The following is a 14,223-nucleotide window of genomic DNA, read 5'->3' as shown; positions in this document are numbered from 1 at the left end:
TCTAAGGTGCAGGGTTACGTAACTGGGTGGAAGCCTCCTACTGATGGCTATTTATTAGTCTGATGGCCTTGAGATAGAAGCTGTTTTTCAGTCTCTCGGTCCCAGCTTTGATGCACCTCTACTGTCCTCGCCTTCTGGATGATAGCGGGGTGAACAGGCAGCGGCTCGGGTGGTTGTTGTCCTTGATGATCTTTTTGACCTTCCTGTGACATCGGGTGGTGTAGCTGTCCTGGAGGGCAGGTAGTTTGCCCCCGGTGATGCGTTGGGCAGATGTGTTTGTTACTAAGTAGCCTCTAAGTTCATGTGTTTGTTACTAATTAGCTTTAATGTGTTTGTTACTAATTAGCTTTAATGTGTTTGTTACCAATTAGCTTTAATGTGTTTGTTACTAAGTAGCTATTAAAGCTACTTAGTAACAAACACATTATAAAGCTACTTAGTAACAAACACATTATAAAGCTACTTAGTAACAAATACATTAACTTAGTAGCTACTTAGTAACAAACACATTAACTTTGTACTAAGTAGCTTAAATGTGTTTGTTATTAAGTAGATTTATAATGTGTTTGTTACTAAGTAGCTACTAAGGTAATTTTTTTAAACAGTATTTATTTAACTAGGCAAGTCAGTTAAAAACAAATTCTTATTTTCAATGACGGCCTAGGAACAGTGGGTTAACTACCTTGTTCAGGGGCAGAACATCAGTTAATCTGCCTGCACATCAGTTAATCTGCCTTTACATCAGTTAATCTGCCTGTACATCAGTTAATCTGCCTGCACATCAGTTAATCTGCCTTTACATCAGTTAATCTGCCTGTACATCAGTTAATCTGCCTGCACATCAATTAATCTGCCTGCACATCAGTTAATCTGCCTGCACATCAGTTAATCTGCCTGCACATCAGTTAATCTGCCTGTACATCAGTTAATCTGCCTGCACATCAGTTAATCTGCCTGCACATCAGTTAATCTGCCTGTACATCAGTTAATCTGCCTGCACATCAATTAATCTGCCTGTACATCAGTTAATCTGCCTGTACATCAGTTAATCTGCCTGCACATCAGTTAATCTGCCTGCACATCAATTAATCTGCCTGCACATCAGTTAATCTGCCTGCACATCAGTTAATCTGCCTGCACATCAGTTAATCTGCCTGTACATCAGTTAATCTGCCTGTACATCAGTTAATCTGCCTGCACATCAGTTAATCTGCCTGCACATCAGTTAATCTGCCTGCACATCAGTTAATCTGCCTGCACATCAGTTAATCTGCCTGCACATCAGTTAATCTGCCTGCACATCAGTTAATCTGCCTGTACATCAGTTAATCTGCCTGCACATCAATTAATCTGCCTGCACATCAGTTAATCTGCCTGCACATTAGTTAATCTGCCTGCACATCAGTTAATCTGCCTGCACATCAGTTAATCTGCCTGCACATCAATTAATCTGCCTGCACATCAGTTAATCTGCCTGCACATTAGTTAATCTGCCTGCACATCAGTTAATCTGCCTGCACATCAGTTAATCTGCCTGCACATCAGTTAATCTGCCTGTACATCAGTTAATCTGCCTGCACATCAGTTAATCTGCCTGCACATCAGTTAATCTGCCTGCACATCAGTTAATCTGCCTGTACATCAGTTAATCTGCCTGCACATCAGTTAATCTGCCTGCACATCAATTAATCTGCCTGCACATCAGTTAATCTGCCTGTACATCAGTTAATCTGCCTGCAGCTCTACGCCACAGACAGCCTGAAGTGGATACATGTCCCACATATAATCCTGTTCCCTTTATACAGCACAGCATGTTTACCAGGGCCCTAGGGAGACATTTAGGACACCCTTTATACAGCACAGCATGTTTACCAGGGCCCTAGGGAGACAATTAGGACACCCTTTATACAGCACAACATGTTTACCAGGGCCCTAGGGAGACAATTAGGACACCCTTTATACAGCACAGCATGTTTACCAGGGCCCTAGGGAGACATTTGGGAATAGGGTGCCATTTGGGACGCATTCTTGATCTTTTCCAGTGAAGCTTGTTCTCTGTAGACTAGAGAACCTGTAGACTAGAGAACCTGTAGACTAGAGAACCTGTAGACTGGAGAACCTGTAGACTAGAGAACCTGTAGACTAGAGAACCTGTAGACTAGAGAACCTGTAGACTAGTGAACCTGTAGACAAGAGAACCTGTAGACTGGAGAACCTGTAGACTAGTGAACCTGTAGACTAGAGAACCTGTAGACTAGAGAACCTGTAGACTAGAGAACCTGTAGACTGGAGAACCTGTAGACTAGAGAACCTGTAGACTAGAGAACCTGTAGACTAGAGAACCTGTAGACTAGACTAGAGAACCTGTAGACTAGACTAGAGAACCTGTAGACTAATGAACCTGTAGACTAGAGAACCTGTAGACTGGAGAACCTGTAGACTAGAGAACCTGTAGACTAGAGAACCTGTAGACTAGACTAGAGAACCTGTAGACTAGTGAACCTGTAGACTAGAGAACCTGTAGACTGGAGAACCTGTAGACTAGAGAACCTGTAGACTAGACTAGAGAACCTGTAGACTAGAGAACCTGTAGACTAGAGAACCTGTAGACTAGAGAACCTGTAGACTAGACTAGTGAACCTGTAGACTGGAGAACCTGTAGACTAGAGAACCTGTAGACTAGTGAATCTGTAGACAAGAGAACCTGTAGACTAGAGAACCTGTAGACTAGAGAACCTGTAGACTAGAGAACCTGTAGACTAGTGAACCTGTAGACTAGAGAACCTGTAGACTAGAGAACCTGTAGACTAGAGAACCTGTAGACTGGAGAACCTTTAGACTGGAGAACCTGTAGACTAGTGAACCTGTAGACTAGAGAACCTGTAGACTAGTGAACCTGTAGACTGGAGAACCTGTAGACTAGAGAACCTGTAGACTAGAGAACCTGTAGACTAGTGAACCTGTAGACTAGAGAACCTGTAGACTAGTGAACCTGTAGACTAGTGAACCTGTAGACAAGAGAATCTGTAGACTAGAGAACCTGTAGACTAGAGAACCTGTAGACTAGAGCATCTGTAGACTAGAGAACCTGTAGACTAGAGAACCTGTAGACTAGTGAACCTGTAGACTAGAGAACCTGTAGACTAGTGAACCTGTAGACTAGACTAGTGAACCTGTAGACTAGAGAACCTGTAGACTAGTTAACCTGTAGACTAGAGAACCTGTAGACTAGTGAACCTGTAGACTAGAGAATCTGTAGACTAGAGAACCTGTAGACTAGAGAACCTGTAGACTAGAGAACCTATAGACTAGAGAACCTGTAGACTGGAGAACCTGTAGACTAGTGAACCTGTAGACAAGAGAATCTGTAGACTAGAGAACCTGTAGACTAGAGAACCTGTAGACTAGAGAACCTGTAGACTAGTGAACCTGTAGACAAGAGAATCTGTAGACTAGAGAACCTGTAGACTAGAGAACCTGTAGACTAGAGAATCTGTAGACTAGAGAACCTGTAGACTAGAGAACCTGTAGACTAGTGAACCTGTAGACTAGAGAACCTGTAGACTAGTGAACCTGTAGACTAGACTAGTGAACCTGTAGACTAGAGAACCTGTAGACTAGTTAACCTGTAGACTAGAGAACCTGTAGACTAGACTAGTGAACCTGTAGACTAGAGAACCTGTAGACTAGAGAACCTGTAGACTAGTGAACCTGTAGACTAGTTAACCTGTAGATTAGTGAACCTGTAGACTAGAGAACCTGTAGACTAGAGAACCTGTAGACTAGAGAACCTGTAGACTAGAGAATCTGTAGACTAGAGCACTGCAAGTCTGTTGTGATCTGTAGTGCAGAAGGGATGAGGATTGTCTCTGTCAGTCAGTCTGTCTGTTGTGAGTGGTGACGACTGTGGTGCCATGTAGGAGGATGGAGAGAGGAGAGGGAGGAAGATGGGATGGATAGAGAGGAGAGTGATATTGAAAGAGAGATGGAGAAAGAGAGGGGATGGAGAGAGCGATGATGGAGAGAGACAGAGACAGAGAGAGGGTGAGAGATATATACAGAGACACAGAGAGAGAGAGAGACAGAGGCTGGTGAGGATATGGAGAGGAGGCTGAGGAGAGGAGGATGAGGATAGGAGGATGAGGAGAGGATGAGGAGAGGATGAAGAGAGGATGAGGAGAGGAGGATGAGGAAAGGATGAGGAAGGGATGCTGAGGAGAGGAGGATGAGGAGAGGATGAGGAGAGGAGGATGAGGAGAGGAGGATGAGGAGAGGATGAAGAAGGGAGGATGAGGAAGGGAGGGAGGATGAGGAGAGGATGAGGAGGGAGGGCTGAGGAGAGGAGGATGAGGAGAGGATGAGGAGGGACGGCTGAGGAGAGGAGGATGAGGAGAGGATGAGGAAGGGAGGGAGGATGAGGAGAGGATGAGGAGGGAGGGCTGAGGAGAGGAGGATGAGGAGAGGATGAGGAGGGAGGGCTGAGGAGAGGAGGATGAGGAGAGGATGAGGAGAGGAGGAGAGGCTCTGTTTTGATGTGCACAGCTCTCATTGTTCCCAGCCCTCATCGCTCAGAGCAGAACAGAGCAGACATGAAAGACAGACAGACAGACAGACAGACAGACAGACAGACAGACAGACAGACAGACAGACAGACAGACAGACAGACAGACAGACAGACAGACAGACAGACAGACAGACAGACAGACAGACAGACAGACAGACAGACAGACAGACAGACAGACAGACAGATAGACCGAAAGCCAGACAGACAGACAGCTGTAAACTACTGCAATCTGCCTAAAGCAACATCCCCCTCCATGCTCTGATCTGAAAACAATGTTGCACAATCTGTCTGTCTGTATTGATCTCTATTGATTCTGTTTCCTGCTCTTGGGTTATAGTTATGGATTGGATAACATTATTTACTATTATACTATATATTGATGTCTTATTTATTCTTTACGCTGTGCCCACTGCACCGAACACCTGAAGAATGATCACTGTATTATCACTATGAAATATTGTAATGTTTCTTTATTAGTCTCAATTATTCCCGCAAGGGATGGGTTGCTAACTTGCGATTTGACACAAAAATAAAATGTAATTAATTCATGTAGGAACAAACATCCTGCAAAGCAAAAGGAAATACAGCTCCTTAGTGTTGGGTTCTCTCTCCCTTCTCTTACCAAGGTGCCTCCTACAATCATATACTACATATCCATCATATCCATCATATACTACATATCCATCATATACTACATATCCATCATATACTACATATCCATCATATCCATCATATCCATCATATACTACATATCCATCATATCCATCATATACTACATATCCATCATATACTACATATCCATCAGATCCATCATATCCATCATATACTACATATACTACATATCCATCATATACTACATATCCATCATATCCATCATATACTACATATCCATCATATACTACATATCCATCATATCCATCATATACTACATATCCATCATATCCATCATATCCATCATATCCATCATATCCATCATATACTACATATCCATCATATCCATCATATACTACATATCCATCATATACTACATATCCATCATATCCATCATATACTACATATCCATCATATACTACATATCCATCATATCCATCATATCCATCATATCCATCATATCCATCATATACTACATATCCATCATATCCATCATATACTACATATCCATCAGATCCATCATATCCATCATATACTACATATACTACATATCCATCATATACTACATATCCATCATATCCATCATATACTACATATCCATCATATACTACATATCCATCATATCCATCATATCCATCATATACTACATATCCATCATATACTACATATCCATCATATCCATCAAATCCATCATATACTACATATCCATCATATCCATCATATCCATCATATCCATCATATCCATCATATACTACATATCCATCATATCCATCATATCCTACATATCCATCATATACTACATATCCATCATATCCTACATATCCATCATATACTACATATCCATCATATACTACATATCCATCATATCTATTATATCTATTATATCCATCATATCTATTATATCTATTATATCCATCATATCCATCATATCCATCATATACTACATATCCATCATATCCATCATATCCTACATATCCATCATATCCTACATATCCATCATATCCATCATATCCTACATATCCATCATATCCATCATATCCATCATATCCATCATATCTATTATATCCATCATATCCATCATATACTACATATCCATCATATACTACATATCCATCATATCTATTATATCTATTATATCCATCATATCTATTATATCTATTATATCCATCATATCCATCATATCCATCATATACTACATATCCATCATATCTATTATATCTATTATATCCATCATATCTATTATATCTATTATATCCATCATATCCATCATATCCATCATATACTACATATCCATCATATCCATCATATCCTACATATCCATCATATCCTACATATCCATCATATCCATCATATCCATCATATCCTACATATCCATCATATCCATCATATCCTACATATCCATCATATCCATCATATCCATCATATCCATCATATCTATTATATCCATCATATCATACATATCCATCATATCCATCATATCCTACAGCCACACGCCAGCAGCTCTACAACTACTGCCTCCTGGGCTCCGTTTCCCATATCAACCATGTGTGCCTTCTAATGTTGTAGAGCATGAACCTACAGGATCGGGTCACCGCCTTGATGTTAGTGGAGAACGACAGGGTGTTGTCCAGGATCACGCCAAGGTTCTTAGCACTCTGGGAGGAGGACACAAGGGAGTTGTCAACCGTGATGGCGAGATCATGGAACGGGCAGTCCTTCCCCGGGAGGAAGAGCAGCTCCGTCTTGCCGAGGTTCAGCTTGAGGTGGTGATCCGTCATCCACACTGATATGTCTGACAGACATGCAGAGATGCGATTCGCCGCCTGGTTGTCAGAAGGGGGAAAGGAGAAGATTAATTGTGTGTCGTCTGCATAGCAATGATAGGAGAGACCATGTGAGGATATGACAGAGCCAAGTGACTTGGTGTATAGCGAGAATAGGAGAGGGCCTAGAACAGAGCCCTGGGGGACACCAGTGGTGAGAGCGCATGGTGCGGAGACAGATTCTCGCCACGCCACCTGGTAGGAGCGACCTGTCAGGTAGGACGCAATCCAAGCGTGGGCCGCGCCGGAGATGCCCAACTCGGAGAGGGTGGGGTGGAGAGGAGGATCTGATGGTTCACAGTATCAAAGGCAGCAGATAGGTCTAGAAGGATGAGAGCAGAGGAGAGAGAGTTAGCTTTAGCAGTGCGGAGAGCCTCCGTGACACAGAGAAGAGCAGTCTCAGTTGAATGCCCAGTCTTGAAACCTGACTGATTAGGATCAAGAAGGTCATTCTGAGAGAGATAGCAGGAGAGCTGGCCAAGGACGGCGCGTTCAAGAGTTTTGGAGAGAAAAGAAAGAAGGGATACTGGTCTGTAGTTGTTGACATCGGAGGGATCGAGTGTAGGTTTTTTCAGAAGGGGTGCAACTCTCGCTCTCTTGAAGACGGAAGGGACGTAGCCAGCGGTCAAGGATGAGTTGATGAGCGAGGTGAGGTAGGGGAGAAGGTCTCCGGAAATGGTCTGGAGAAGAGAGGAGGGGATAGGGTCAAGTGGGCAGGTTGTTGGGCGGCCGGCCGTCACAAGACGCGATATAAATAAATAAATAAATATAAAATCATTTCTGGGTAACAATTAAGTACCATTCTGTGGTAGATTTCCATGAAAATGGTTCAATAGTAGCTTTTTATCAAAACACTTTCTAAATGAAGAATGTTGCTAGGACTGTCTGGGAGTGGTCTGATTGGGGAGGGGAAACGTGAAAACTAGCTGTTATTGGCAGAGAGGTTTGGAATTCTCTTTGTTATTATTCGATTAACAAATTACCACCTGGTGATGTCACCATGGAAACCAGAAACTCCGCCCATGGAAACCTGCTGGTTTAGAAGGTCCTGGGTGGATTGTATTTTCAATCAGTAAATTACACAGATGAAAGAAATTCAGACTTTTACAGTGTTAGTTTCATTGTCTTTAGTACAACATGATATAAAACACAGGACTGGGCCTTTAAACACTAAACCCTCAAATTCACAAGCGTTCCCTAATGTAAACACACTTTTAAATGCAGAATATAAAGGGGGTGAGCTTGTCTGTTGAAACAGCTTTAAACCTGTTTACAACCAGTTGAATGTTGTTGTTGTTTCCTAGGCACAGCTTTAATGAAGAAACAGACCTTCTAACAGCGCTGCTGAAAGGGGGGACCCGCATGAACAAGTATGGGGTCGCCATGGAAACCACTTCTCCTGCTGTCCGTCATCAGTGGCCTTTCAGGTACTGTAGTAGGAAAACCCACAATGCAACACTTTGAGATAAGCTGAAGGTTTTCCTGCTCTTTTACAGTGGTGTGCCGCTGTTAGAGTAGATGCTCTGTTTGTCTGGCTGAGATGGTGCACACTGATTCCAACAGCCAGTCATACCAATAATAACAACATTTTCACGTTATCTACCTGTTTAAAAATATCTACAGTTGAAGTTGGAAGTTTACATACACCTTAGCCAAATACATTCAAACTCAGTTTTTCACAATTCCAGACATTTAATTCTAGTTAAAATTCCCTGTCTTAGGTCAGTTAGGATCACCACTTTATTTTAAGAATGTGAAGTGTCAGAATAATTGCAGAGAAAATAATTTATTTCAGCTTTTATTTCTTTCATCACATTCCCAGTGGGTCAGAAGTTTACATACACTCTATTAGTATTTGGTAGCCTTGCCTTTAAATTGTTTAACTTGGGTCAAACAGTTTCAGGTAGCCTTCCACAAGCTTCCCACAATAAGTTGGGTGAATTTTGGCCCATTCCTCCTGACAGAGCTGGTGTAACTGAGTCAGGATTATAGGCCTCCTTGCTCACACACGTTTTTTCAGTTTTGCCCACAACTTTTCTATGGGATTGAGGTCAGGGCTTTGTGATGGCCACTCCAATACCTTGACTTTGTTGTCCTTAAAAGCCATTTGGAAGCCCCATTTGCGACCAAGCTTTAACTTCCTGACTGATGTCTTGAGATGTTGCTTCAATAAATCCACATAATTTTCCTACCTCATGATGCCATCTATTTTGTGAAGAGCACCAGTCCCTCCTGCAGCAAAGCGCCTCCACAACATGATGCTGCCACCCCCGTGCTTCACGGTTGGGATGGTGTTCTTCGGCTTGCAAGCGTCCCCCTTTTTCCTCCAAACATAACGATGGTCACTATGGCTAAACAGTTCTATTTTTGTTTCATCAGACCAGAGGACATTTCTCCAAAAAGTACGATCTTTGTCCACATGTGCAGTTGAAAACCGTAGTCTGGCTTTTTTATGGCGGTTTTGGAGCAGTGGCTTCTTCCTTGCTGAGCGGCCTTTCAGGTTATGTCGATATAGGACTCGTTTTACTGTGGATATAGATACTTTTGTACCTGTTTCCTCCAGCGACTTCACAAGGTCCTTTGCTGTTGTTCTGGGATTGATTTTCACTTTTCGCACCAAAGTACGTTCATCTCTAGGAGACAGAACGCGTCTCCTTCCTGAGCGTTATGACGGCTGCGTGGTCCCATGGTGTTTATACTTGCGTACTATTGTTTGTACAGATGAACGTGGTACCTTCAGGCGTTTGGAAATTGCTCCCAAGGGTGAATCAGACTTGTGGAGGTCTACATTCTTTTCTGAGGTCTTGGCTGATTTCTTTTGATTTTCCCATGATGTCAAGCAAAGAGGCACTGAGTTTGAAGGTAGGCCTTGAAATACATCCACAGGTACACCTCCAATTGACTGAAATGATGTCAATTAGCCTATCAGAAGCTTCTAAAGCCATGGCATCATTTTCTGGAATTTTCCTAGATGTTTAAAAGGCACAGTCAACTTAATGTATGTAAACTACTGACCCACTGGAATTGTGATACAGTTAATTATAAGTGAAATAATCTGTCTGTCAACAATTGTTGGAAAAATGACTTGTGTCATGCACAAAGTAGATGTCCTAACCGACTTGCCAAAACTATAGTTTGTTAACTTGACATTTGTGGAATGGTTTTTCAACCACTCCACAACGAGTTTTTAGGGTGAAACGAGTTTTTAATGACTCCAACCTAAATGTTGTAAACTTCTGACTTCAACTGTATTATTGTCTGCCATTTTGTTTGTGGGAGTTGAGTTTGTCTGAAGTCATCAGCTTAGAGTGTAGAGTTGGCTGTCTGTGCCTGCCAGGTATACAGGTGCATAACAGGTGCCTCTGTGTCTGTGCCTGCCAGGTCTACAGGTGCATAACAGGTGTCTCTGTGTCTGTGCCTGCCAGGTATACAGGTGCATAACAGGTGCCTCTGTGTCTGTGCCTGCCAGGTATACAGGTGCATAACAGGTGTCTCTGTGTCTGTGCCTGCCAGGTATACAGGTGCATAACAGGTGTCTCTGTGTCTGTGCCTGCCAGGTCTACAGGTGCATAACAGGTGTCTCTGTGTCTGTGCCTGCCAGGTATACAGGTGCATAACAGGTGCCTCTGTGTCTGTGCCTGCCAGGTATACAGGTGCATAACAGGTGTCTCTGTGTCTGTGCCTGCCAGGTCTACAGGTGCATAACATGTGCCTCTGTGTCTGTGCCTGCCAGGTATACAGGTGCATAACAGGTGTCTCTGTGTCTGTGCCTGCCAGGTATACAGGTGCATAACATGTGCCTCTGTGTCTGTGCCTGCCAGGTATACAGGTGCATAACATGTGCCTCTGTGTCTGTGCCTGCCAGGTCTACAGGTGCATAACAGGTGTCTCTGTGTCTGTGCCTGCCAGGTATACAGGTGCATAACAGGTGCCTCTGTGTCTGTGCCTGCCAGGTATACAGGTGCATAACAGGTGTCTCTGTGTCTGTGCCTGCCAGGTCTACAGGTGCATAACATGTGCCTCTGTGTCTGTGCCTGCCAGGTATACAGGTGCATAACAGGTGCCTCTGTGTCTGTGCCTGCCAGGTCTACAGGTGCATAACATGTGCCTCTGTGTCTGTGCCTGCCAGGTATACAGGTGCATAACATGTGCCTCTGTGTCTGTGCCTGCCAGGTATACAGGTGCATAACATGTGCCTCTGTGTCTGTGCCTGCCAGGTATACAGGTGCATAACAGGTGTCTCTGTGTCCATTGTGACCCCTCGATTAATTAACGAAAGCAGCATTATTGTCGGTCAATATTTAATTTGTCTGAAGTGATATCCATAAGGTCATCCTCCAGATTGAGCTCTCTCTGTTCTCTTTGCCGATATAGGCTACGGGCTAGAGCCTCATAGCTCAAATCATTTCAGAGATAGAAAGCACCTTACCCACTGGACAATCAGACCTTGGTGACCCTTGTATGATGAGTCCTTGTGAGGGTCAGATTTAGGAAAGCTCACAACATGGCTCCACAATCTATTACCTGCAAAGAACATATACAGTCTGTCTTCTGTTTATCTTATGCCTGTGGAATCCCAATGGCTCCTTCTCAGAGACACTATCAACATATCTCCCATGTTTATGTTATGCACGGTAACATCACTCTTCCATGTTATGCACGGTAACATCACTCTTCCATGTTATGCACGGTAACATCACTCTTCCATGTTATGCACGGTAACATCACTCTACCATGTTATGCACGGTAACATCACTCTACCATGTTATGTTATGCACGGTAACATCACTCTACCATGTTATGCACGGTAACATCACTCTTCCATGTTTATGTTATGCACGGTAACATCACTCTACCATGTTATGCACGGTAACATCACTCTACCATGTTATGCACGGTAACATCACTCTTCCATGTTATGCACGGTAACATCACTCTACCATGTTATGCACGGTAACATCACTCTACCATGTTATGCACGGTAACATCACTCTACCATGTTTATGTTATGCACGGTAACATCACTCTCCCATGTTTATGTTATGCACGGTAACATCACTCTTCCATGTTATGCACGGTAACATCGCTCTCCCATGTTATGCACGGTAACATCACTCTTCCATGTTATGCACGGTAACATCACTCTACCATGTTATGCACGGTAACATCACTCTACCATGTTATGCACGGTAACATCACTCTACCATGTTATGCACGGTAACATCACTCTTCCATGTTTATGTTATGCACGGTAACATCACTCTACCATGTTATGCACGGTAACATCACTCTACCATGTTATGCACGGTAACATCACTCTTCCATGTTATGCACGGTAACATCACTCTACCATGTTATGCACGGTAACATCACTCTACCATGTTATGCACGGTAACATCACTCTTCCATGTTTATGTTATGCACGGTAACATCACTCTTCCATGTTTATGTTATGCACGGTAACATCACTCTTCCATGTTATGCACGGTAACATCACTCTACCATGTTATGCACGGTAACATCGCTCTACCATGTTATGCACGGTAACATCACTCTTCCATGTTTATGTTATGCACGGTAACATCACTCTACCATGTTATGCACGGTAACATCACTCTACCATGTTATGCACGGTAACATCGCTCTACCATGTTATGCACGGTAACATCACTCTACCATGTTATGCACGGTAACATCACTCTTCCATGTTTATGTTATGCACGGTAACATCACTCTTCCATGTTTATGTTATGCACGGTAACATCACTCTTCCATGTTATGCACGGTAACATCACTCTACCATGTTATGCACGGTAACATCACTCTTCCATGTTATGCACGGTAACATCACTCTTCCATGTTATGCACGGTAACATCACTCTCCCATGTTATGCACGGTAACATCACTCTCCCATGTTATGCACGGTAACATCACTCTACCATGTTATGCACGGTAACATCACTCTTCCATGTTATGCACGGTAACATCACTCTCCCATGTTTATGTTATGCACGGTAACATCACTCTTCCATGTTATGCACGGTAACATCACTCTACCATGTTATGCACGGTAACATCACTCTACCATGTTATGCACGGTAACATCACTCTACCATGTTATGCACGGTAACATCACTCTACCATGTTATGCACGGTAACATCACTCTTCCATGTTTATGTTATGCACGGTAACATCACTCTACCATGTTATGCACGGTAACATCACTCTTCCATGTTTATGTTATGCACGGTAACATCACTCTACCATGTTATGCACGGTAACATCACTCTACCATGTTATGCACGGTAACATCGCTCTTCCATGTTATGCACGGTAACATCACTCTTCCATGTTTATGTTATGCACGGTAACATCGCTCTTCCATGTTATGCACGGTAACATCGCTCTTCCATGTTTATGTTATGCACGGTAACATCACTCTACCATGTTTATGTTATGCACGGTAACATCACTCTACCATGTTATGCACGGTAACATCACTCTTCCATGTTATGCACGGTAACATCACTCTTCCATGTTATGCACGGTAACATCGCTCTTCCATGTTATGCACGGTAACATCACTCTTCCATGTTTATGTTATGCACGGTAACATCACTCTTCCATGTTATGCACGGTAACATCACTCTTCCATGTTATGCACGGTAACATCACTCTTCCATGTTATGCACGGTAACATCGCTTTCCATGTTTATGTTATGCACGGTAACATCACTCTTCCATGTTATGCACGGTAACATCACTCTTCCATGTTATGCACGGTAACATCACTCTACCATGTTATGCACGGTAACATCGCTTTCCATGTTATGCACGGTAACATCACTCTTCCGTGTTTATGTTATGCACGGTAACATCACTCTTCCATGTTATGCACGGTAACATCACTCTACCATGTTATGCACGGTAACATCGCTCTTCCATGTTTATGTTATGCACGGTAACATCACTCTTCCATGTTATGCACGGTAACATCACTCTTCCATGTTTATGTTATGCACGGTAACATCACTCTTCCATGTTTATGTTATGCACGGTAACATCACTCTTCCATGTTATGCACGGTAACATCACTCTTCCATGTTATGCACGGTAACATCACTCTTCCGTGTTTATGTTATGCACGGTAACATCACTCTTCCATGTTTATGTTATGCACGGT

General features: G+C 42.9%; 1 protein-coding gene across 1 annotated transcript in view; it reads left to right on the top strand.

Annotated features, from left to right (window-relative positions):
- The window catches only part of LOC106581589 (contactin-5), a 483,973-nt gene that overhangs the window by 101,854 nt on the left and 367,896 nt on the right, over window positions 1–14,223 (top strand). The window contains exon 2 of the mRNA XM_082966829.1: window positions 8,343–8,465. Within this exon, the coding sequence (XP_082822955.1) occupies window positions 8,411–8,465 (55 nt within the window). The 5' untranslated portion in view covers window positions 8,343–8,410. The remainder of the gene's footprint in view (window positions 1–8,342; window positions 8,466–14,223) is intronic.

This window comes from Salmo salar, chromosome 20 (genome assembly GCF_965601325.2).
Source record: "Salmo salar chromosome 20, fSalSal1, whole genome shotgun sequence".
Lineage (NCBI taxonomy): Eukaryota > Metazoa > Chordata > Actinopteri > Salmoniformes > Salmonidae > Salmo > Salmo salar.
The sequence above is the reverse complement of the archived record's forward strand: the minus strand, read 5'-3'. Positions and strand labels throughout refer to the sequence as shown.